The sequence below is a fragment of the Grampus griseus genome, assembly GCF_964374135.1.
Source record: "Grampus griseus genome assembly, chromosome: 9".
NCBI lineage: Eukaryota > Metazoa > Chordata > Mammalia > Artiodactyla > Delphinidae > Grampus > Grampus griseus.
In genome coordinates, this window is record NC_139003.1 from 23,148,503 (window position 1) to 23,175,018 (window position 26,516).

The 26,516-nt window shown below is 38.4% G+C and overlaps 1 protein-coding gene across 1 annotated transcript in view; it reads left to right on the forward strand.

The window, feature by feature from the left end:
* TNPO3 (transportin 3) overlaps nt 1–26,516 on the forward strand; it is an 82,038-nt gene that overhangs the window by 53,477 nt on the left and 2,045 nt on the right. Inside the window, exons 13-22 of the mRNA XM_082661568.1 lie at nt 1,702–1,793; nt 2,681–2,757; nt 4,250–4,310; nt 5,185–5,325; nt 8,231–8,347; nt 9,206–9,300; nt 10,528–10,684; nt 12,206–12,373; nt 17,795–17,907; nt 25,989–26,080. Coding sequence (XP_082517694.1) covers nt 1,702–1,793; nt 2,681–2,757; nt 4,250–4,310; nt 5,185–5,325; nt 8,231–8,347; nt 9,206–9,300; nt 10,528–10,684; nt 12,206–12,373; nt 17,795–17,907; nt 25,989–26,049 — 1,082 coding nt within the window. The 3' untranslated portion in view covers nt 26,050–26,080. The remainder of the gene's footprint in view (nt 1–1,701; nt 1,794–2,680; nt 2,758–4,249; nt 4,311–5,184; nt 5,326–8,230; nt 8,348–9,205; nt 9,301–10,527; nt 10,685–12,205; nt 12,374–17,794; nt 17,908–25,988; nt 26,081–26,516) is intronic.

Here is a 26,516-nt window from a genome sequence, read left to right on the forward strand (position 1 = left end):
TACTTACTTAAGATATTAAGAAGGAACAGTCTCTAAGCCACTTCTAGGGGTTATATCAGTTGTATCCCACTTTTCAGTTGCAGTTTACTCAGTTATGGGGAAGGTCACTCAGAGGGGAGGGTGTTGATTATGTGTACATGCATTCTTAGAATATTTTAAGGCTATATAACTAATACAAAGTGCTTACAGTATTTATAGCACGAACCTAGATTTTGGGTGGAGACAACACATTGGAACTAAACATAGTTCCTTTTTGAGTTGGGGGAAAGAATAAAAATGGAGACCAAATAAGCATTGCTATACCATAGAAGTAAGTGGAAATTTAAAGGTAGTGTGCCTGGCTCAGTCCTATAACTAGAAGTCAAGGGTTCTGGTCGCTTAATGGTCTTTAACCATTACTGATCAGTTTACACTGATCAAAAGGCAAACAGCCAGGGTGGTGATGAAACTCAGAGTAATGGAAGAACTAGAGATATTATGCTAGGGGAAAAGACTTAGAGGAGACTTTAACACAGTGGCTATTTTTAAATATTTGAAAGATTATCTTAGAAAAGAGGGAACAGATTTATTTTATGAGGAATTGATTGTTGACAGTTTACTGGCTCCTAGAAAGAAAATGCTTTGTAACCATACTTTCTGAAAACAAATTGGGGTGTCCTGTGAGGTAGTGAAATCCTTAAAGCTAATATATCAAATAAAAGATTGAGCAATCTTTTATTGGGGTATATCAAATAAAAGATTGGGTAATACAGCCTGTGCAGCATCTTTTAAGTCTCTGTGAGTGGCAGACAGCCTTGTCCAGATTGGATGCCTGTTAAATGTCAACTAACTGTTCTTTCTCACTTCTATGATCAGGTTCCCTACCAGCCAATGTAACTATGCATTTTCAGGACAGATTTTCTTTTCTTTTCAATCTTCTTTTGCCACATTTTCTGGCATTAAATCAGGTCAGATTTTTCTTAACTACTGCCAGCGGGTATCGCTGCCATCTTGTCATTTTCTAGTGAAATTTAACCTTGATGCTAATGTGACGTCTAACTTAGAATGTGGCATCCCAGTTATATCAGTGGTATCTTCTAGATATAGAAAACTTTTTAGTAACATTCTTTTCTATAGGGATGAATTAAAAGGAGAAAATTGTATTTGTTAGATTTTTTCCCCCTAGTTTTAAATAAAAAATCTAATTCGTCCATGGTTTATAGACTGTCAAGAAAAATCATTCAGTTTTTTATTCAAATGTGAAGGTTTATGGATTTATTACTGTTTATTTGGGGGAAAAGGGGAGAGGGGAGATTTTTGGAACTATTTAAAAATGAAAGAAAGGCAAACTTAACTATTACTTTTCTGTTCAAAGCACTCATTTAAATCTTTGAAGAATTGGAAGTGGGGCTATCTATGTATTTAAACATCTTTAAACCAATAGGCTGCTGAGGAGAAATAGTTTAATATTAACTTCAGTTGTAAATGTCAATGTGAAAGTCAGTATGGTCTTCTAAGCCAAATAAAGAAAAACCCAATCATAAATAACAAACTATTATAATTTAAAAACAGTGCTAAAAAAAAAAAAAAAAAAACCACAGTGCTGATCTTTTTGAAAGAATGGAACCAGTCAGCCTTTTCTGTCAGCCATATGATGTAGACCAATGAATTACCTCAGTTCAGTTTTTATTTTCTTCATTTGTATCATCTTTTGTCTTTCAGGGACAGCACTTGTCCTAGCCAGATTACCTTTGGATAAGATTACTGAATGTCTTAGTGAACTATGTTCTGTTCAGGTTATGGCATTGAAAAAGGTGAGTCCAGTTAAGTAAGGGGTGAAACAAATATAATATGTTTACATATTAGAAAGGAAAAGACAAAATTTTTTATTTGCAGGTGGTCTTTTATCTAACCAGAAAAGCCAAGAGAATGAACTGAGAAGTTATTAAAATTTATAAGTTTATCAAAGTAGCTATATATATGAAATAAGTATTCCAAAATCAGTAGATTTTCACTGTATCAGAAATACCATTTACAAGATTACAGTGGGAAAAACACCATTCAAGTTAACAACCAAAACCATAACCTACCATGTTTCCTTGAAGAGTGTTGTAAAAACGTCAGCTCTTCTCAAATTACTTTTATGGTACCATAGCAATGAACATACCAGTGGGATTTTTAGGAGAACTTGACGAAGTGACTCTAAAGTTTATCTCTAATAATATGCTGGTAGAAGTATCTAAGAAATTTTAGGAAAGAAGAGTAAGAGGTAGCAACTTGCCTTACCTCTTAAAATATATTATAAAGCTATAATAATTTTGAAGCTTTATATTATAAAAGTATAATATAAATATATATTATATAGTATAATACATATAATCTATATTATAATGTATAATGTCTATAATATCCTAATCATTGTAAAAGTAAATGGGAAAAAATTAAATGATACTGTTTTCTACTCCACAATGATCATATAGTAAAAGTTAATATGCATTCCTGGCCAGGATGCAGTAAGATGGAGGAAAATAATTTGCTAATATGAATTTAAAAGTTTTTACCATTTTGAGTAACTTTCAGGAATCTGTTATAAGGAAATAATCAGAGATTGAGACAGAGGTTGATGTACAAGGGTATATATTGCAGTGTTTGCTGTACGTTTGTATGTGTAATGACTGAGTGTTAATATCTGTCTCTTCAGCTGTTGTCTCAGGAGCCCAGCAACGGCATATCCTCAGATCCCACTGTGTTCTTAGATCGCCTTGCAGTGATATTTAGGTAAGAAGAGAGATGCCAGGTTCCTGCCCTGGGTTAAAATTTAAAAGCTCAAATGAGACCATTAGGTATTGAAGTAAGGAAGTGTTTTTTCCTCCAACTTCCGAGTACCTCCTATAAACTCCCTCTATCAGGAGACTAATTTAGTCCTATTACAATTGCAAAGGCAAATTCTAAGAATTTATTTTTGGTAGACCTTTGTCAAAAGGCCCTTTAAAATGTAATTAATTCTCTAGGTCTCTAGATCAGTGATTCTCAAACTTTAACATCCATCAAAGTTGCCTGTAGTACTTAAATTACCAAGGCAACAGATTGCTGGGTCCCATTCCCAGAGTGTCTGATGGATTGGATCTTGGATAGGACCCAAGAATTTACATTTCTAATAAGTTCCCAGATGCTGTTGCTTTTTATTCCAAGGACTACACTTTCAGAGTCATTGCTATTATAGTGTATGGGTGCAAAAAAATAATGAAGCCTCTTCAATAACCAGGTGAAATTAAACTTTCTTTGAAGTCAAGAGGAGCATAATGATTAAAACAGCATTAGAGTGACAGTGTTCAAAGAGTGATCCTTTCTTAGTTGCATAATATAATTTGCGAGTCCTGTAGGTATAACTGGAATATCAATTAATAGTTGCATAAATACCTATGTGGAAGAAATTAAAACTGAGGTGTTGTTTTAGCTTGTTCTTATCTACATATATTTTTTCCTGAGTTGGTATAATGCTTTCCTTATATAATTAGGGGAGCCCTGTTGCATACCATTCTGAGAGCCTATTAACAATAACTCCTATTTCACAATAAATGAAAGAAAATCTGCAAAAGGTGGACATGCCCTGATTTTTTAAAAATTAGATTTTTATTGAGTTGCTATTGAGCTTTTTAAAATTAAAGAATTTTGTTCCTTTAAAGAGGTAGGTAGCTAATCGTAGTGGGGTTTTTTTCCCCCCTGCTTTCCTTCAAATTAGTGGATTCTAGAACTAGACAAATAGTTGGATTGGATGTACTGTGGGTGGGCCCATGTTGTGTATCATTGGATTTAGACTAGAACCATGAGAAACGTCTTTGGTAGACCAGGGTTCCTAATGCTTTTGCCTTTTAATGCTGGGAATGAAGCAGTACTTGGTTTCTCATAGTGGATTTAGACAATCTGAATATATTTATTAGTTTGGAAGAAACTACATATTCAGGTTTATAAAGGGAAAAAAGATGGAAAGGATAGTTGTAGCGCCCCACACCCACAGCCCATGTAGCAGAGTTGGATTGAATTTACATGTTACAGTAGAAGAGGCTTAAAGGTGAGAAAAAATTGATGGGATGATTTAAACTGTGCTTGTGTTTGAACAGAGTGGGAGGAAAAGGTATTGATTCTTAAAAATACTCTGGTTTTCTTTAATTGGTGAGAATGATACTAAGTAAACTAACAGGGATTAGGGCCCTGGTTCCTTGATGAATTTGCTCTTCTTTCGCTAATTTGGGCCATTGTCTTTCCCCAGACACACCAATCCCATTGTGGAAAATGGACAGACTCATCCGTGCCAAAAAGTCATACAGGAAGTAAGTGCTAATGTATGCCTGTGGATCTTCCTTTTTCCTTATAAGGCTCTGGGTAACTAAAGTGAGAAGGTACTGTCTTCTAGGTTCACAGGAAGATTCAATTTGTTGATATGCTTTAAATATCAATGAAAAGAGGAACAGAACCATCCAAATAAAGTATTTTTGATTTTAGATTTGGTAAGAAAACAGACTGTGGGGAAATGCGCTGAAAGGCCAAAGTAGGGAGAGATTAACTGTGTGAATCTTATTGTTGCTGGGAGGCATGATCATTACCGGCAAAATGTTTTTGACAAAGCCAGTTAACCATCATAGTTAGTTTCCTCTTTGATAATGTACTTCCTTTGTACTTTTTTAAAAAATGAGGGTAATGTGAGGATCAGAGGGCATGTTTTGAGAAGTGCTTTTCAGACTTCAGGGGGGAAACACCAAATATCCTTACGTGTTCAGTGGTATCAAAGCTTGCCATTTCCTTAGCTCTAGTCCTTTTGTTCAAGGTCTTCCAACTTCTTGGAACTGTCTTTAAATATCTCTTCCTCTATAATTCATTCTGCTTCTTCCCATCCTAAAACAGGAAGTCCAGAATTTAGGAAAATATGTATCTTTGTCTTTTCGTAAAGTTAGACATGGTCCTCTTGTGTTGTAAAGAGTCATTGTGCTTCCGTTAAGAAGTGGTTGTTTGTCAGTGATGGGTAGTGTATCGAACCTCAGCACATATACACACACCCACTGACCAGAATCAGGCCATGTGTGTTCCTATAAAGAAAGATTTTTCCAAATTATTTAAAAGCCAAATAAGTTGTTACCAACTTGGGAGCATTTTTTTCAGCACTTAGTTGTTCATTTTCTTTCTGTGCTCTTTTCACTTTTGACTCAGATATGGCCAGTTTTATCTGAGACTCTAAATAAGCACCGGGCTGATAATCGGATTGTAGAACGTTGTTGCAGATGCCTCCGTTTTGCTGTTCGCTGTGTAGGCAAAGGATCTGCAGCCCTGCTGCAGCCACTAGTCACACAGGTGAGTTCTCTACAAGAGGGAAAATGTACAGTATACAGAATTTTGAAATAGGAGCCTTTTAGAACAAAAACTCTGCTGATGAAATGAAACATTTTTGCATTTCTTAAATACAAACTAAAATATATTTGAAAGAGATAAGTAGTGCCTGTGGTGTGTTATTTATAAGGCAAATAGCCTGTAATCTGTTCTGTATAGTGATAGTCTAAATAGCAGCGCATTTCAGTGTGGAATTCAGAAATGGGAATGACTTTAATGCTCAGCTCTTATATACCCATGTTAAACATTTTATATTAATTTCCTTTTTAAAAATGTGGCAAGTCAAACTTTGCTATTTCTGGCCCAAAGAGATGTTCTTCTTTCTTCACCATAGTTAGTTATTTACATAAGTCTCTTATTTGTCAAGAAATAAATTTGACTCTTTCAATCACCAAGATTGGTATGTAATTATGATGGTGTGCCTCACTATACATGGCTCTCTGAGATCATATTCATGTCTAGAATATTCTGTATGAGACACTTATGACTAGTGACTTAATTCACTAAGTAATTTATGTTGGTGTTAACCTTACAGTAGGGCTGGAACTAGATTTAGGCAAGTGAGGTGCCATGGGCACAAAATTGACGGAGGTGAGGCAAAGTGCGACTCTGAGCAAGTACCTTCTCAGATTTTGCACTCATGCTGTGAGGAGAACTACCACAGGGCTTCAGCTAGACCCCACCCAGCCAACCTGAAGTGACCCTTCTCCACCTGGGCAGGGCATCTATCAGGCTGACTCTGACAGTGAGTGCCCCCTCAAGTTCTGCCTCACTCTTAAGGAAGCTCTTACCCAGAGCCAGGATCATGCTGTTGCAGTGTCAGTTGGCACTTACATGACCATGCCTCCTTAAATTATAGATTTGATTAAAGTTTGTATAGGTAAATATTTTAACAGAATTTTAATTTTTAGCGATTTTCTGCATTTACTGTACCCTGAGTACAACAGTATATGTTTGCATTTAGGCTGTGTCCACCTCTGGTCAAGTGTCCCCTTCAGTGCAATACATTCTGGGTCCAATACAATGTGATTTAACTCCCCTTTGCTATTGGAGGATACCTTCATGACTTTTATGTTATTCTTTTATTCCAATAGCATAGGGTAGCATCTTATGTGACAAAAATCCCATAAATTCGAGGTCAGTAAACTACAGCCAGTGGGCCTGCCACGTGTTTTTGTAAATAAAGTTTTACTGAGAGATAGTCATGCTTATTCATCTAATTATTGCTTATTGGCCATTTTTGTGCTACAGTGGAAAGTTAAGTAGTCAAAAGATTGTAAGGCCGGCAGAGCCTAAAATTTTTACCATCTGGCCCTTTAAGAAAAAGTTTGCCAACCGTAACTTATATCGTTCGTTAAGTACAGCATATAGTTTTGAGTATACAACACTGAACAGATTCGTAGCTCCCATCTCGTGTTCTTTTCATGGTATATGCTGATAAGTGCCAGTTACTCTGCCCTTCCGCTCCCACCAAGCTGAAAGAATTGAATTTATGTAATAAGATGAATATATACATGTTGCATGGGCTTTTTTTCCCTCTTTTGCTGTACCACGCAGCTTGTGGGATCTCAGTTTCCCGACCGGGGATTGAACCCTGGACCCATGGCAGTGAAAGTCCTAACCACTGGACTGCCAGGAAATTCTCATGTGATGGCATTTTAAATAGATGAACGTACAGTGGCCTCTTAATTTTTGGAGGATAGTAGGGTAAAAATCCTAAACAAATAATTTAGTTTAAATATTTATATTGTATTAAAATTTTTATTCTGTAGAGATTCAGATATCTTGATTGGAAACGCTCTTTTTACTCAAATGATTAGATAGAGGGGTTTAGAAGCCAATTTAAACAATGCTTTCAGGGCTTCCCTGGTGGCGCAGTGGTTGAAAGTCTGCCTACCGATGCAGGGGACACGAGTTCGTGCCCCAGTCCGGGAAGATCCCACATGCTGCGGAGCGGCTGGGCCCGTGAGCCACGGCCGCTGAGCCTGCGCATCTGGAGCCTGTGCTCCGCAGCAGGAGAGGCCACAACAGTGAGAGGCCCGCGTACCACAAAAAAAACCAACAACAACAATGCTTTCAGAGTCTCCTCTAATATGAGGGGCATTGGATATTTTGTTCCTGCTGTGGTTGTTTTTTAAAAAAAGAATTATCTTTGATGCAAATAAGAGCAACTTGTAGGTTGGAAAATTAAGGTATATTGTTAGGGTTTTGTAAATATTACACAAACCTTGGATAATAACTCCTTAATGGTTCCAGCTTGAAGTAAATATTATACAACTCTCCTACAACATTGTTTTGGAAAGATAAAAAAAGGTCACAGTCTTGAAAGAATTCTAAATAGAGTACTTGAAAATAATTGTGGAATTGAGCCCTATGTTTTAGAAAATGTTGCCAACAAGCTTTACTGCGTTGTCTTAAAGAGAAGAGACCAGTCTATCTCAGAATTTCTTCCTCCAGACAGCTACCTAAGCTGAAACTTTTTAAAAATAATTAATTAATTAATATTTATTTTTGGCTACGTTGGGCCTTCATTGCTGCACGCGGCCTTTCTCTACTTGTGGCGAGCAGGGGCCACTCTTCGTTGCAGTGCGCAGGCTTCTCATTGCAGTGGCTTCTCTTGTTGTGGAGCACAGGCTCTAGGCACGCGGGCTTCAGTAGTTGTAGCTTGCGGGCTCCAGAGCACAGGCTCAGTAGTTGTGGCGCACGGGCTTAGTTGCTCCGCGGTATGTGGGATCTTCCCAGACCAGGGCTCGAACCCGTGCCCCCTGCACTGGCACATGGATTCTTAACCACTGCGCCGCCAGGGAAGTCCTAAGCTGATACTTTTTGAGGGGTAAAGAATTGAACTAATGGGATTTTCCCTTGGCAGATGGTGAATGTTTACCATGTACATCAGCATTCCTGTTTCCTGTACCTTGGTAGTATCCTTGTGGATGAGTATGGCATGGAAGAGGGCTGTCGGCAGGGACTACTAGACATGCTCCAGGTATGTTTTCTTGGAGGGTCTAAAGGCCTAGCAGTGTGTTCTTCACCATGTCTTTAATTCTGTTGCTTCTTCATATTTCCTTCCCAGGCATGATGTTGCCCTAATAATAGGGAGGTAGAACTTCCTAGTTGTTCTCTGGACAGGCCTGCTTGGGAGAATGAGAGAGAGATTGACCACACAGATGTACTGGTCATTACAGTTATTACTGTCTGATTTATGCCATCCAGAGGTAGGATTTTTTTGGAGGGTGGGAAGGTGGGCAAGTAGATTTAAAATAAAGGATCTCTAAGCTCAAGCATGTTTCTGTTTTTAATTTCTTGCCTGGAACAGCCAATGAACTAGTTCACTTAGGAGGGATGGTCTTAGGGTAAATAGCAGGCATTGGAAAAGTCTCCTGATATACTGCTTTTACCCTCTCCTATTCACAGGGCAAGGAAATATATTAGGGAGTTAAATCATAATGCTCCTTTTCCCAAGATGTCTTTCCCTTTAAAATTGCCATTTCATGGTTATTATCATTAAAACATCAACTACTCCCTTAGTGGACCAGACCATATCTAGTACATAAGCACAGTCTTCAGTTTCAGAAACTTCTAAAAATTTGAGGTGACATCTACCCAGTTGAAATCTGTATCCTCAACCCTTTCTGAAATGTGGACTTCATATGTGAAGACTGTTTTTGTCAACTGAGAAAGATTTATATCTTCCCTTTGTTGATCTCTCATCAAAGTCTTTTTCTTTTCTTACTTATCTGTGCTTCCCCTCTTTGTTCTCTTTATATATGTTATGATATTTAGCAAGTCTGAATCCCATGGCATTAATTTACAAGCATTTGTTTTAAAATCACTTTTTTTCTAGGCACTGTGCATGCCCACCTTTCAGCTCTTAGAACAGCAGAATGGGCTCCAGAATCACCCTGACACTGTGGACGACCTATTCAGGCTAGCCACCAGGTCAGTCCTTCTGAAGAGCAACCCTTTTTTTTTATTGCTCATCCTCATCACTGCTTGATCTTGTCACCTAACAGTTAACTGTTTCCTTCTCTGTAAAATGAGGTAAGAGGAGTAGGTAGATTAATGGTTCATAACCCAAAGTTAAATCGTGAACCAGAATATTCCCATTAAATGAAGAAGAGCTGGATGAGAACAGGGGAAAATAACTGATTTCCTTGCATGAAGGAGGGAACATGCCCAAGGCAATAAAAATGAGCTTTGCAAGAATATTTGACTAGACAGTCTGTAGAATCCCATGTAGTTTTAACATTTTATGGTACTATGATGTCATGCTTTACTTAAACTTTTTCCTTGAGAAGCTTAGCATCCTTCAGATATAATCATATCTCAGAATAAAAAATCCTTAGGCTTTTAAGGTGCCTTAGAAGTTATCTGGTATGTACTTCCCACCTCTACCCCTAGCCAGCCACCCCACTTGTTGCTTAAATTCCTTTTACTAGTAACACTGACATTTGTATTCATTCTTAGTCCTTAGCTCAGGAATTTGAACCAGATCAGTTAGTAACGAACACTGGGTTTTTTGTTAATTTTTGGACAAGTCAGAAAACGCTTTTGTGTGTGTGTGTGTGTGTTGGTATGAGAGAATTGTTTGGTGGGTTGTCAACCTGTTTTCCTGGTGTGTTCCTTGAAAAATCAATCTCTAGAGATGCTCTTTGCACAAATGGTTGCCCGGTAAAATAAATTTGGAACAATGTTTTATCTTTTTCTTGGAGATTCTCTGTAAACATTAGAGGATCTGAGAAAACTGAGTGGGAAGTATAGAGCTCCCATATACCCCTAGCTTCCCCTCTCCTTCCCCACAGCCTCCCTTACTATCAACATCCCCCACCAGAGTGATCCATTTGTTAGAACTGATGAACCTCCATTGACATGTCATTGTTAAAGTCCATAGTTTACATTAGGGTTCTGTCTTGGTGGTGTTCTTTCTATGGGTTTGGACAAATGTGTAAGGACATAATGACATATATCCACCATTATAGTATCATACAGAATAGTTTTACGATCCTAAAACTCCTGTGTGCTTCACCTATTCATCCCCTTACCCTCCACTCCCTCAATCCCTAACAATCACTGATCTTTTTTCTGTCTCCATAGTTTTGCCTTTTACACTGGCTGCTTTTATAGCCTAATCCTGTCGTTTATATCTAGCTTGTCTTTCCACACCAGGTTTATTCAGCGTAGCCCTGTTACCTTGCTGAGGAGCCAGGTTGTCATCCCTATCTTACAATGGGCCATTGCCTCTACTACCCTGGACCACCGGGATGCCAACTGTAGTGTCATGAGGTTCCTACGAGACCTCATCCACACAGGGGTAGCCAATGATGTAAGTATGAACAATGTAGTCTTTCTACTTTGTAGCTCATTGTTTTCTCATATCTCTTTCTCATTCCTTAGGGGAAAACCAGCATCTCCTTATTTGATCTGTGTTGGTAGGCATATTCCATAGTGGATCATTCAGTAACCAAAATATCAACTAGTAGATTTAACACAGCCTGTACTAAGTGTTGTAAGCTGTATCAAGTAGTCTGAAATTATCTCTGCTTCCAAGCCATTTGGTGTCTAATTGAAGAGAGAAGTAGATACAAAGAATTAAACAACAGCAACAAGGCAGTATTTGATTGTCAGATAAGTGATAAAAGTCATGATTGCTATGAGATCAGAGGAGGGAAAACTCTTTGGAAAGAAGTAGGTTGGGATAACTTTCTGGAAGAGGAAGGACCTCAGTGGAGCCATTTGGATGGATTGGAGAGGGGAGGAAAATCTAACTGGGGTATAAATTATAATCAGAGAAAGTCAGGATAGTACTAAGTATAGTAGTAGACACTTAAGAGACCTTTTTGGCTGGAGTAGTAAAGTGGTTCACAAAATGTTCAAAGGTAGGTTTGACTAGATGTGGAGTAGAATTGAAGGTAAGGGAGATCAGTGAAGAATTAAGTATGTGACTAGGCTAATTACTGAAGAATTTTGACAGTAAAAAGAGGGAAAAGAAGAAAATAACTAGAAGTGAAAGGCACTGTAAAAGTTTTTTTTTTTTTCAACATATTAGAAATATGTGTATTCAAAGACTAAGAAGGAAGGAAATAAGTAAGTTTTTTTTTGATAGAGATTAGATATCTGATAGAAGTCTTCTTTTTTTCAGTCACTTTTTAAAAAAGGAAATACAGATACTTTAAATTATTTTTTAACAGAAAAAAAAAGGTTAAGAAAATTGCTACCCTTAATCTCTAACCATTGTTTCTCTTCTGTGTTCTATTCATGAAAAACCTAAGGGTTGGGCTTTCCTGGTGGCGCAGTGGTTAAGAATCCGCCTGCCAATGCAGGGGACACGGGTTCGAGCCCTGGTCCGGGAAGATCCCACATGCCGCGGAGCAAGTAAGCTCGTGCGCCACAACTACTGAGGCTTCGCTCTAGAGCCCGAGTGCCACAACTACTGAGGCTTGCGCGCCTAGAGCCCGTGCTCCACAACAAGAGAAGCCACCGCAATGAGAAGCCCGCACACCACAACAAAGAGAAGCCCCCGGTCGCTGTGCAACTAGAGAAAGCCCGCATGCAGCAATGAAGACCCAATGCAGCCAAAAATAAAATAAATAAATTTATTTAAAAAAAAAAAACTTAAAAAAACCTAAGGGTTAAGGTTAATCTCAGCTGAAGCCCATGCCCATTTCCTTGAAACTAAACTCTTAATATTTTCTTCCTGGTGACAGAACATTTAGTGGACCTTGTGAATCCAGCTGTTATATATACTTTCTTCCCCGGGAAAGAGAGATTACTAGACTAAAGGGGAAAGAGTACTTCCTCTTTGGAAAGTTGAAATTAGAATTTTCCTGTTCCTGTTTTCTTACAGCATGAAGAAGACTTTGAATTACGGAAAGAACTGATTGGACAGGTGATGAACCAGCTTGGACAGCAACTTGTAAGCCAGCTGCTTCACACGTGCTGCTTCTGTCTCCCCCCATACACCCTACCAGATGTGGCCGAAGTGCTCTGGGAGATCATGCAGGTTGACAGACCGGTAAGATTGTTTTCATAATCTTTTTAAAGGGTTAGGGTTAGGGTTAGTCCCTAACCCTAACAAGTCCTAAACAGTTCCTTGAGAGGCTGACTATAACTTTGAAACCAGTCCTGTTGTATGTTCGTGGAACCTGATTTAGGTATATTGCTAAGTTTAATTGTTAAATGAAGGGGTCTGTAGAAGGGTTCTTGAAAATATGTTTGTGTCACTGTCATAGGGTTTATTTATTACCAAAAGTGAATACTAAGCATCGAATTCAGCTATGTGGCTGGCCGGTGAGAAATTTGTTCACTTGTGAGAGATGCCCATATTACAGGTTATTCAAGAAGTGTTAATTCGGGCTTCCCTGGTGGTGCAGTGGTTGAGAGTCCGCCTGCTAATGCAGGAGACACAGGTTCGTGCCCTGGTCTGGGAAGATCCCCCATGCCACGGAGCGGCTGGGCCCGTGAGCCATGGCCGCTGAGCCTGTGCGTCTGGAGCCTGTGTTCCGCAATGGGAGACGCCACAACAGTGAGAGGCCCACGTACCGAAAAAAAAAAAAAAGAAGTGTTAATTCATTTCAGGTTCCTTAAATAGCACTATATGGTTCCTTGGTAATAAATCTAGCCAGAGCATTTGGAGGCATATGCATATAAAACTAACCTACAATCTATAGCTGAATTTGTTTCCCCTTTGGATTTATTTACATCCTGTTTCAGTTCTTGAACCAGGTTCTTTATCACCTGAGCATGCAAGTTTTTTTTAGGCTATCCAGTAATGTCCAACTAATTTCAGTACTGGGCCACATGATTATAAATCAGGTTGTGTGTACTACATGAAAGTTTGAGCATAATGGTAACACATAGTGTATAGCCTGTAAATTATTTTTTTAAATGAGGTTTATAATTTGTAATATTAATATAAAAGCAGTTCAGGAAAGTACACAGTTGGACCTAACGTGAGCTGACTTGATTGAACCACAGAAATCCAGATACATAAGTATCTTATAACTTTTAAGTCCATGTACATCTTAATGTTATCTCCTATTTTATATCACTGATTGCAGTTCTTAGCCTCAATTTCAGCAGTTTCACAAAAAAAGAGTACACTTTCACTCTCAGACCCTAATGTTACTAAGCTAAAAGTTCTGCCTAGTCTTGGATTTGTGTGTTCATCTCCAAAATTCAATGATTAGTGTAAATTGTCTTAGGCATATGTATTACTTTATCGTTAGCTCACTCAAATGAAACACAATCACATGTAGGGTAGATGGTAGATGTGTAATGGATTTCTAACATTTTCTCTAGGTTTCTACTTCAGAAACAGCCCCATGAACCTTAACTTTTTTTTTTTTTTAATTATTTATTTGGTTGCTCCAGGTCTTAGTTGTGGCAGACGGGCTCCTTAGTTGCAGCATGCAAACTCTTGGTTGCGGTATGCATGTGGGATCTAGTTCCCTGACCAGGGATAGAACCTGGGCCCCCTGCATTGGGAGTGCGAAGTCTTAACCATAGCACCACCAGGGAAGTCCCCTCCATGAACCTTAATTCTTACTCATCAAACTCTGTGAAGCTTCTGTGTGGCTTTGGTTTCATCAAATAGCTCTGCAGTTCTTCCATTAGCTCAAGTGCTTCAGGAATGAATAGTACCTGTAGTTCCCTTGCTGGCTGTTCACGACACCTGTTCCATTTCAATCTAATACAGTAGTAGTTTTTGTTTTTCTAAAAAGTATTCTGTGGACCCCTGGGGACCAACAAGTTTATTGCAAACATTATTGATAAGAGAAATAAAATTTCCATACTCTTACTTTTAAATAAATATACTTGGTTTCCAGGTAACAAAAAACTTATTATGTACATTTAACCTTACAAAAAATTTTGGATTTGTAAGCATACAGGTAAGGGCTAAAGAAGAAAATGAGAGCAGCAATTTGGAGCAGGAGCAGAAAACAAGTAGCCCTGTGCTCTTAAGTTTACTGTGTACCCACTAAATTGCTAAATTATTTTAAAGTGTTCGTTAAAATAGATAACCAACAAGGACCTACTGTATAGCACAGGGAACTCTACTCAATATTCTGTAATAACCTAAATTGGAAAAGAATTTGAAAAAGAATAGCTACATGTATATGTATAACTGAATCACTTTGCTGTACACCTGAAACTAACACAACATTGTTAATCAACTATACTCTGATGTAAAATAAAAAATTTTTTTAAAAAGTGGTTTTCTGTAAACAACTTAAAACTGAGTTTTTGTAAAGGAACTCTTACATAAATTTAGGTTGTCTATATGCTGTAAACTGATTGAAATCGTAACTAAGGATATAAGTCTGAAGAAAATTAACATTCTTGAGCACATTCTCAATCATACATTTTCAGAGTTCAACACAGATTCTTCAGTAGAAGATGACGTACCAGCTTTGTCTCTTGTCTTGAATATTTTGAGAAATAATTGATTTTATCAGTGTGTAAGTTTAAGGCATACAGCATAGTGGTTTGATTTACATATATTGTGAAATGGTTACCACAGTAGGTTCAGCTAACATTCATCTTCTCCTATGGACACAATAAAAAGAAAAGAAGGAAAAAAGGAAAAAAAATTCTCCTGTTGAAAACTCATAGGATTTACTTACTTAACTAGTTCTTATTTATCTTATAACTGGAAGTTTGACCTTTTGACCACTGCCTCCAGTTTCTCTCCCCCCACTTTTTGCCTCTGGTAACCACAAGTCTGATTTCTTTTTCTATGAGTTTTGTTTTGTTTTTCTAGATTCCACATACAAGTGAGATCATACAGTGTTTGTCTTTCTCTAACTTATTTTGCTTACCATAATGCCTTTAAGGTCATCCATTTTGTCAGAAATGGTAGGATTTCCTCGTTTTTTTTTTTTTTCAAATAAATTTATTATTTATTTATTTATTTGGCTGCATTGGCTCTTCGTTGCTGCATGCGGGCTTTCTCTAGCTGCGGTGAGTGGGGGCTACTCTTTGTTGTGGTGCGCGGGCTTCTCATTGCAGTGGCTTCTCTTGTTGTGGAGCAGTCTCTAGGCTCACGGGCTTCAGTAGTTGTGGCACGCGGGCTCAGTAGTTGTGGCTTGCAGGCTCTAAAGCACAGGCTCAGTAGTTGTGGTGCATGGGCTTAGTTGCTCTGTGGCATGTGGGATCTTCCTGCATCAGGGCTCAAACCTGTGTCCCCTGCATTGGCAGGCGGATTCTTAACCACTGCGCCACCAGGGAAGCCCAGGATTTTTTCGTTTTTTATGGTTGAATAATAATATCCATTGTGTGTACCACATACTGCAACTTCTTTATCCATTCATCCATCCATGGACAGTTAGGTTGTTTCCATGTCTTGGCTACTGTAAATAATGCTCCTGTGAACATGGGGTGTAGATATCTTTTCGAGTTAGTGTTTTTGTTTCCCTTGGATATATCCCAGAAGTAGAATTGCTGGATCATATGGTATATATATTTAATTTTTTGAGGATCCTCCGAACTGTTTTCCATGGTGGCTGTATCAATTTACAATCCCACCAACAGTGTACAAGAGTTCCCTTTTCTCCATACCCACGCCAGCACTTGTTATCTCTTATCTTTTTGATCATGACCATGCTAACAGGTGTTAAGATGATATCTCTTTATAGTTTTAATTTGCGTTTTTTTCAGGTACCTGTTGGCCTTTCGTATTTCTTCTTTAGAGAAACATTTATTGAGGTCCTTTGCCCATTTTTTAATTGAGTTATTTGGCTTTTTGCTAGACTGGTATGGGTTCTTTATGTATTTTAGATACTAACCTCTTATCAGGTATATGGTTTGCAAATATTTTTTCCCATTCCTTAGGTTGTCTTTTTACTTTGTTGATGATTTCTTTTGCTGTGCAGAAGCTTTTAGATTGATGTAATTTCACTTGTTTATTTTTATTTTGCTGGTTGTGCTTTAGGTGTCACGGCCAAAAAATCATTATCAAGACCCATGTCAGAATGCTTTAGGCCTTTGTATTCTTCTGGGAGTTTCATGGTTTCAGGTCTTACATTTAGTCTTTAATCCATTTTGAGTTACTTTTTGTGAGTGGTGAAAGGCATGAGTCCAGTTTCTTTCTTCTACATGCGAGTATGCAATTATCCCAGCACTATTTATTGAAAAGGCAGTCATTTCTACATTGGGTATTCTCATCTCCTTTGTCAAATATTAGTTGACAGAATATAGTTTAGTTTCTTACTGTTTTTGTTTTGGGGGATACTTATAGTTAACTCATGGGTCATTTTGGATGCCAAAGCTTTGTCAGTTAAGGGTTCATTCATGCTGTTTGCCTCTGCTTGTTTTTGTCTGAGTAGAATGTTGTCTTCTACTCAAAAGGGGCAACACTTGGAGAATTATGCAGTACTTTTTAAGCATTTATAGTGGAATATTTACTTTTGCTCTGGTCTATTGTGTTCATAAATTAACAATGGGAAAACACATAATGTAAAAAATTTAGGTATAAAAAAGTTATTTTACAACTGAAAACTGTGACCAAGGCATACATCCTACTTAAGAAAGGCATGAAGAAAAATTAGAGCTTTTTCAAAGAATAACAATTCAAATGAAAATAAGAACCCAGAGGAAGTCTCTAGAATTTTGATTTTTAAGTTTGCTCCCACTCCCCTTCCTCTTCAGTTTTTGTACACATGAAAGATATAAAGAGACTATACTCAGATGTAAGTAAATTGTTTTAAAGAGTAACAAGAGGGACTTCCCTGGTGGTCCAGTGGTTAAGACTCCATCCACACTTCCATTGCAACGGGCATGGGTTCCATCCCTAGTCAGGGAACTAAGATCCTGCATGCCGTGTGGCCAAAAAAAAAGAAAAATAAGAAAAGAGCAATAAGAGTGAGCAAAAAAAAAAGAATTTTCTAACCCACAGAACAGGCAGGTATCACAAAGGAACTGACTGGCTATGACCCCTACTGAGAGAGGTGACCTTAAAATCCTTAAGATTCTGGATTCATATTACGTGTATGCACTTTTTAAATGTTTACTTACTATACTTTCTGTCCCTGCTCTTTCTGGTACCTGAACTTTTGCTTTGGATTGCCTTCGATCTCTAAGCTCAACAGTTTTCTGGCGGCTGTTTAATTTTTAAAATACTACATAAGTTTAATGACAGAAACAGAACAATAGCTTTATCCAGAAGCGACTTCATTTCCAAGGTTGAAAGGCTCTGTCTGAAATGATGCCCGCTGCCCCCTTGAAGGGAGTCTAGGCATGCCTTTGTAGGCTGTTCCAACCCGCAGTGGGTTGGAAGGCCAGAAATAGTACTTCTATTAAGTCCTTTACTTGCTTCCAAGTTTGGGGAGCTAATGCTACTAAGGAAAAAACCTGTGGGTTTTGGTTATCACCTGTAGGATCTCAGTTCGGTAAGCCCTGCCTTCTTTTAAAACGCTTCTTCCTCTTCTTTGTACAGACTTTTTGTCGATGGTTAGAGAATTCCTTGAAAGGTTTGCCAAAGGAGACAACCGTGGGAGCTGTCACAGTGACACACAAACAACTTACAGATTTCCACAAACAAGTCACTAGGTGAGTGATGATCAGCAGCAGGGGTATGCAGAAAAAATATCTTTGTTTTTTATACCAACTTAGTTATAGATATACCCAGGAGTATTTTTTTGTGTGTCTTTGTAAATTCAAAGTTTTGTGTCTGTTTAGCCTTGAATTGCACAAATTGGCATTGGAAACCCATCTGGGGGAAAGTATCACCATGCTGTACATGTGTGCCTCAGTTTTATTGTATTATACATATCCTGATGTTCTTCCAAAAGAACAGTGCGTTGAACAGCCCACTACCCTTCAGGAAATCTGTCTGTATCTTTTTAAAGTCCTTCCCAGTTCTTATCTGTATTCAGGGGTCTAGAATGCAGGTGTCTGAATAGGTGAAGCATTGGTTGTAAAATATTATAGAGTGATGTGGACTGCAGTGAATTAGGAAATTTTTGCTGTGCCTAAAGATATTCAAATTCTAATTTAATTCAGGCCAACCAAAACATCTCTCTGGGATGCATTAGGCCCATGAGCCACTTGCTTACAGCTTAGTTAAAATGTTAAGTTGTACATGTGTGGGTTTTTTTTTTTTTTTACTATAAACGTAATAAACATTTTAAATATACCTACATAGTCTTCCTAATTACAGTTTTATAGCTATAAGGTGTTGATTGATTTCCTTATAGTGCCTCTATTAATTTTCATTTTTTCAGTATTATGGATAATATTGAATGTCTAGCCTTTTCCTTCTTTTGATTATTTTCCTTAAAATGCAATCACTGAATCAGAAGTTATGAGACTTTTATGGTCCTTGATAGTATTAATGACAACAACTTAAATTGGATTTTGTAACTGTGTGTTACCTTCCTCTGATATTCCTTTTTCTATGTAGAGTCTTTAGAATTTTGACTAAATTTTAGGCAATGGCTTATATTCATACAATTGTGGAACGATTTATAGGTCCAAGAATGAGTTGTTGCAGTGAGCTTGGTAATGGTGAAAAAGAAGAAGGAAAAAAATGCATTTGATGATACAGAAAAATATATGATATAAAGGGAAAAAAATAACAATTTTGTATAACCCAACTTGCTCTTAAAATGTTTTTTAATTTTGATAAAATACATGCAAAATTTACTGTCTTAACCTTTTTTTTAAAACCATTTTTAAGTGAACTGCTCAGTAGTGTAAAGTACATTCACATTGTTGTGGGATTAATCGCCAGAACTTTTTCGTCTTGCAAAACTGAAAGTATACTTATTAAACAACTCCCCATATCTCCCTCCCTCCAGCCCCTAGCAACCATCGTTCTACTTTCTAAGTTTGACTATTCTAGATACCTCATATAAGTGAAATCATACAGTTTTGTCCTTTTGTGACTGATTTAGCATAATGTCCTTAAGGTTCACTCATGTTGTAGCAGGTATCAGAATTTCCTTCCTTTCAAAGGCTGAATAACACTCCATTGTATGTATATATACTATCTTATTTATCCATTCATCCTTTGATGGACATTTGGTTGATTCTGCCTCTTGGCTATTGTGAATAATGCTGCCATGAACATGAGTGTACAAATGTCATTTCAAGACCCCACTTTCAGTTCTTTTGGATATATACCCAGAAGTGGAATTGCTGGATTACATGGCAGTTCTATGTTTAATTTTTTTTGCAGAACCACCATACTGTTTTCCATAGCAGCTATACCATTTTGCATTCCCACCAATGGTGCACAAGGTTCTAATTTCTCCATATCTATTTTATTTTTGTTGCCTGTGCTTTTGGTGTTACATTCAAGGAATCATTACAAAATATAATATCATGAAGCTTTTCCCCTATGTTTTCTTCTGAAAGTTTTATACTTTTGGTCTTACATTTATGTCTTTGATCCATTTTGAGATAATTTTTGTATGTGATGTATGTTAAGGGTCTGACTTCATCCTTTTGCAGTTTTCCCTGCACTGTCCTTTTTTCATTGAATGGTCTTGGTACCCTTATTGAAAAATCATTTGACCATATATGTAAGGGATTTATTTCTGGGTTCTCTATTCTATCCCAGTGGTCTATGTATCTGTCTTTATATCAGTCCTGTACTGTTTTGATTATTATGGCTTTGAATAAGTTTTGAAATTGGTAAATTGAGACCTCCAGCTTTGTTCTTTTTCAAGAGTATTTTGGCTATTCGCAGTCCCTCGAGATTTCATATGAATTTTTTTTTCACTCTAATCCTAGGTTTATTCAACACAATCCTTTTACTCTACACAACAAAGTACAAACACAATATTATCTAAAATGCTACAGAGTTACAAAACTCAAAACAGAAAATGTATAGTACTGACTATACATTAAAAGCCAAAAAAGCAATGTACACGTTGCCAAGGTAACTGCATGACCACGGTGAAAACCAGCACAACTGGGAGAACTGTGTTCATATGAATTTTAGGATAGATTTTTCTATTTCCACAAAAAAATGTCGTTAGGATTTTTGATTGGGATTACATTGAATCTGATCACTTTGTATAGTATTGACACCTTTAATAATATTAGGCTTTCCAGTGCATGAACATGAGATGTTTTTCCGTTTATTGGTATCTTTTTTTTTTTTTTTTTTTTGGTGGTACATGGGCCTCTCACTGTTGTGGCCTCTTCCGTTGCGGAGCACAGGCTCAGTGGCCATGGCTCACGGGCCTAGCCGCTCTGCGGCATGTGGGATCTTCCTGGACCGGGGCATGAACCCATGTCCCCTGCATCGGCAGGTGGACTCTCAACCACTGCGCCACCAGGGAAGCCCCGTTTATTGGTATCTTTAATTTCTTTCAGCAACATTGTATAGCTTAAGTATTTTATTCTTTTTGATGCTGTTGTAAGTGAACCAACTTGTACTTTTAAAAGCTATTCTATTATATGTGATATATATATATGCAAGCTACTTTATTATGAATAGTAAATTTCTGAAAAGATATATAACTAGAACTTTTCATTTCATAACCTGCGCTATTTGCATTTTTTTCATGAGCATGGTATGCTTTTACAATTAAAACCAGACCTAGTTTTCTGGGTTGTTTTTTTTTTTTTTGCTGTACGCGGGCCTCTTACTGCTGTGGCCTCTCCCGTTGCGGAGCACAGGCTCCGGACGCGCAGGCTCAGAGGCCATGGCTCACGGGCCCAGCCGCTCCGCGGCACATGGGATCCTCCCGGACCGGGGCACGAACCCGTGTCCCCTGCATCAGCAGGCGGACTCTCAAACACGGTGCCACCAGGGAAGCCCCCAGACCTAGTTTTTAAAAGGGAGAGAAAATTAAATGCTAATCTTTTTTTCTGAGAATTGATTTCTTGTCACTCTCCAAAATGGTTTACTTTCTTATTCCCAAGAGTTTCCAATAATTCTGTTAATGGTAAAATCCCAAATCTTTGAGTGCTGTCTTTTTGTAGTTTACTAAGTGGCCTAACTTCATGTCCCGGAAGTAACTGACTTTGGGCCATAGATCAAGTGACATGCATGACTTTAAAATAGCATGTGACTGCCTTCATGACACATTTTGCCAAAAGAGTGGATTTCCCCTCTACTCGGTAGGCATATATTTATTGGGATGACCTTAAAAAACTATTTTATCTTTTTTTACTATGAATCTTCCCAGTAGAAGTAATATTGTACCTACAAACTGTCTCAGGGGAAAGAAGTATAACAGTTGCTTCTCCCTGCTTCTGTTTTGCTCTGTTTTATCTAGTGTTGTTCATTAGAAGGGCAGGATCATATTGGCTCTAGATTAGAGCGAATGAGAGCCTGAGGAGAACCCTCAAAGGAGGACTGGGCTTAGAGTCAAGGCTGTAGGTTTGAATCTTGCCACTTACTGTTACTTTGCAGCTTATTTATCTGTAAAATAGGGTTAGTAATACCTATCTCATAGGGTTATTGTGAAATACCAAGTGGAAATTTAAAGACGATCTGGTACATAGTAGGTGATCAGTTAACTTTTTCCTTGGAGAAGAACCTGCCAGAATGTCATTACATACTTGCAAAACTAGCTAGAGCATGTCTCCTTCAGCTCTAAGGCAACCTCCCACACATTCTGGAATAAGTTTCCACCAAGCTCATATTTCCTCACCCAGGCTAATATATGACAGGTAGAAACAAAGTGTAAGTCTGAAATAAAAAGTCATGGACATTCTATAGTGTAAGGAAAATCTTGAGGCTAGGAAAATGAACCCAAATAATGTATTGCTTTGAACAAAAATATCTGTGATCTTTGTCCTGTGATATGGGGCAATAAGGTATTTACCATCCTGGACTACTTGATCTCTTACTGCTAAACAAGTTTTGCAGCTCCTCCTGTAGTAGGCTGTGACATAATGGTGGGAAATGAACAGAAGTAAGAGGTAATGTTGAGGTGCTAGAGAAAGGATTTGAGATTGCTCAGCTCCTCTTAGTAATTCTCTTTCTCTGGTATGTGTATTGCCCTTGAACCTTCTGTTCCATGCATGACTCAGTCTCCCTTTCGGTTTTAAGGTCCTGTTACTCCTGCCTCAACATGCTACTTTGTTTGCCATCCTAGCAGGGAGGGTAAACTGGTTCAGTGTCATTTCAGCAAGTCCAAGCCTGTTTCTCAAATGGTACTGGTAATTAATTAATTTCCTGGCATTTTTAGTTGGCTAACTTGAAGAAAGCTGGAATTTTTCATTCTGAAATATCATTCTTGCTTTCCAAATACCACTAATCATGTCTAGAAGAAATTTTGCCATCATTTCCCATTTTCCTGTCTTGGTATTTATTCTGTGACTATCACTTGCATGAGGATCTCAAGAAAAAGACATGCATGGGGAGCATTGACACTAGAATGGGCCAGTATGGGGGTGTCTTCTTGCTGAAGTCATTAGTTAGAGCTCGGTTACTCTCCATTATGCACATCAGATGAAAAGGGCTGCATTTCTCAGCGCACCACTAGGATTACGGGGCTTGAGGAATAGTGACCATAAAATTACTCAAAAGTATAGTGGAAGGCTCTTGGGCATATATCTGGAGAAAACTATAATTCGAAAAGATACATGCACCCCAATACATGCAATAGTGCAGTAGTTCATAGGAGCGCTATTTACAATAGCCAAGACACAGAAGCCACCTAAATGTCCATGTAAAGATGAATGGATAAAGATGTGATATATACATAATAGGGTACTACTCAGCCATAAAAAAGAATGAAATAATGCCATTTGCAGCAACATGGATAGACCTAGAGATTATCGTACTAAGTAGGTCAGAAAGAGAAAGACAAATACCATATGATATCACTTATGTGTGGAGTCTAATGACACAAATGAACTTAATTACAAAACAGAAACAGACTCACAGACATAGAGAACAAACATGATTACCAAAGGGGAAAGGGATCAGGGAGGGATAAATTACTAGCATAGCATTGTAAATCAACTATACTTGGATTATTTAAAATTTAAAAAAAAGGACTTCCCCGGTGGCTCAGTGGTTGAGAGTCCGCCTGCCGATGCAGGAGACACGGGTTCATGCCCCGGTCTGGGAGGATCCCACGTGCCGCAGAGCGGCTGGGCCCGTGAGCCATGGCCACTGAGCCTGCGCATCCAGAGCCTGTGCTCCGCAACGGGAGAGGCCACAACAGTGAGAGGCCCGCGTACTGAAAAAAATAAATTAATTTTTAAAAAAAAGTATAGGAGGGATTGGGATGGTGGGACTAGAAGCCAGAAAATAGAACCTACAAAAATAGTGGCAGTTTTGAATGAATGAATGAATATAAATAAATAAGTGTAAATGAATATAAAAACAACCCAGAAATATTAAGTGCCGGGAGGACTGAGGCAGAAACAGAAAATAGTTCTAGTTTTTAAGGAGGTTTGTTTGTTTGTTTGTTTAAAAATCTATTTCTTTGGGCTTAATCACCAGGGACACTTAAGTTAAACATTTGCTGATTGACACCAGAGCAGTTGCTGACAGGATTGGGAGCAGAAGCTGAGTTGATTCAAGAGATTGTGGCCTATCGCTCATTTCACCATGTCTCACCACAGTTCTCCTGTACTTGAATTTTGGTTTCAATACTTTTTCTCATGTTACGAAAGAGGCTAAGAGTGGAGTTATCATTTCTCTTCCAGATTTAACCACGATTTCTGGTTGAAGATGGGTAGTATTGAACAACATGTAAGGCATTAAGATAGCAAAAGAATCTTGAGTCTCCAGCATTATCCTAAGTTTATCTCTTTCCTGTCGTCTTAGTCCCTTATAATAATACACCACACAGTGACTTCTCTGGGGTTACGTATCTTCCACCTTCGTGACATTGGGAAGCAGGAGTGATCGGGCTCACTCACCAAGGCTGCCTCCTTATAGTCAGTATTGATTCGGAAATAGAGAAATGTAATGCTTTTATTGAGGCATGTTAAATTCACAGAGCAAATGGCAGAATTACAATAAAACTAGAAGACCTTCTTTACTTTCCTTACATTTTTAGGATGGAGGGAGACTAGAAGAAAGCCTCTGTTGAATCAAGTCCTAGAGTCTAAATCAAGGTTCTTAGTGATGTTTCAGACCTTATAATAGCTGGGGAAATCCAGATGTAGGCTCTTAAGAAGATAGCTCTTATTACCTTCTTTTATGTTGAATCACTGTTAGTGGTTCCCTCCCTGACTTTTAACCATTACAAGAAAGAGAGAGAGAGAAAAAAAAAAAAGAGAGAGAGAGAGAGCTTTCTTCTGACATTGAATGCTAGGCTATAGGCTGTGCTCCCTTAATTTTTCTGAGCCAAAGAGAGGGCCACAGAAGGGTGAGCATATTAGGATGTGCTTTCTTTTCCACTGTTTTTAGCTTAGCCTCATGTTCAGTTACCAAAAACTATTATGAAGACTGACAAAAAAGAATGAAGCTGGCATCAGCTGGTTTCTTGATGACAATCTTAGATAAAGGAAGCCTTTTGAAAAAACAGGGTCAAATGAATATTGGGCTGTTTGTGCCACCTAGGCATCTCATTGCTTGCCTGAGGACCAAGACCTGCTTCCTCCTCCTCCCTTTCTTCATGCCTTAACCCTTTCCTCTCTCCTCTCCCTCCTCCTCCCACAGGAGGAAACCTTGAGCAGCCTGTTCAACTAGAAAATCGCTTATTGAGACTCACTTTCTGGACTGGGCTTTATAAACAAAATCTGCTCTTGGGAAAGAATGAGGGAACCAGGGTACCTAAGTTAGCTCAGCTCATAGAGTTAAAATGATCAACCTTAGGTGAATATGCTTGCTTTTTTACTTTGAGGGTTCTGGCTTTCTTTTATTTATGTCAAGGACTTTAACCAGGTTTTGTTGGTTTTTTGGCCACGGGATTTTAGTTCCCCGACCAGGGATTGAACCCGTGCCCCTTACAGTGGAAGCACAGAGTCTTTTTTTTTTTTTTTTAATTTTATTTATTTATTTATGGCTGCATTGGGTCTTTGTTGCTGTGTGCAGGCTTTCTCTAGTTGTGGCGAGCAGAAGCTACTCTTTGTTGAAGTGCGCGGGCTTCTCATTGTGGTGGCTTCTCTTGTTGTGGCACGCAGGCTCAGTAGTTGTGGCGCACGGGCTTAGTTGCTCCGCAGCATGTGGAATCTTCCCGGACCAGGGCTCGAACCCACATCCCCTGCATTGGCAGGCGGATTCTTAACCACTGTGCCACCAGAGAAGTCCGAAGCGCAGAGTCTTAACCACTGGACCGCCAGGGAATAGCCAAGTTTTCTTGTTGTAGCAGCCTACATTTGTCAAATACTATTTTATTCACTGTTCTATTATCCTAAGCACTTTACATATAGGAATTGATTTAATCTTCAGAACATCATGGGGTAGATAATGGATGAGGAAACTGAGGCAGATTGGTAACTTGCTCAAGGACACAGTGAAACCAAGATTCAGACCTAAGCAGTGTTTCTCCAACGCCCACTCTTTAACAACCACACAGCTTATAATTATTCTCATGTACAATAGTTAATATTTACTCTTGAGTTACAGAAAGATTGAAAGCGGGGTCAAGAGATGATGGAGAGAGCAGAGCTGGGACAGTTCTCGGTATACCTCAAGGTTGTGGTTGCTTTTCAACATATTATATCTTTCTCATCAGTCAGGGACCAACCTACCTTTTCTTTTCTAGTGCTGAGGAATGTAAACAAGTTTGCTGGGCCTTGCGAGACTTCACCAGGTTGTTTCGATAGCTCATACTCCTGCACTGTGCCTGTCACCCAGGTGAGTGGTATATAGTTCCCAGCTTTTCCCCTGGCTGTTGGGAGTACTTGGGGATAGGCATAGGTTTTTAATGCCCATCATGGGACTAGTACTATAGCTAGAGTCAGGGAAGGACTTAACAGTTTAACGCTGCTGCATAGCTGAGGAATGCACAGGCCTGATTTTCTTGGGTCAAGGCAGCCAAATAATTGTCAGCTTCTTTTGGATGCCAGTTTTACCCCCATAAGAAAGTTATTGTTGCAGAATATCTCAAAAAGAAAATTCCTCCCCTCTTCTCTTTACAGATATTTCTAGCATGGTAAGTATGTGTGGTAACAAATGAATATTTTTCAACCTGGCAACTTTGGTGAAAACAGTGCTGACCTAAAGTAGACCGTGATACATGGCACTGCCTTCCTAAAACTGATCTTTCAGATTTGATAAATAAAGATGCTTG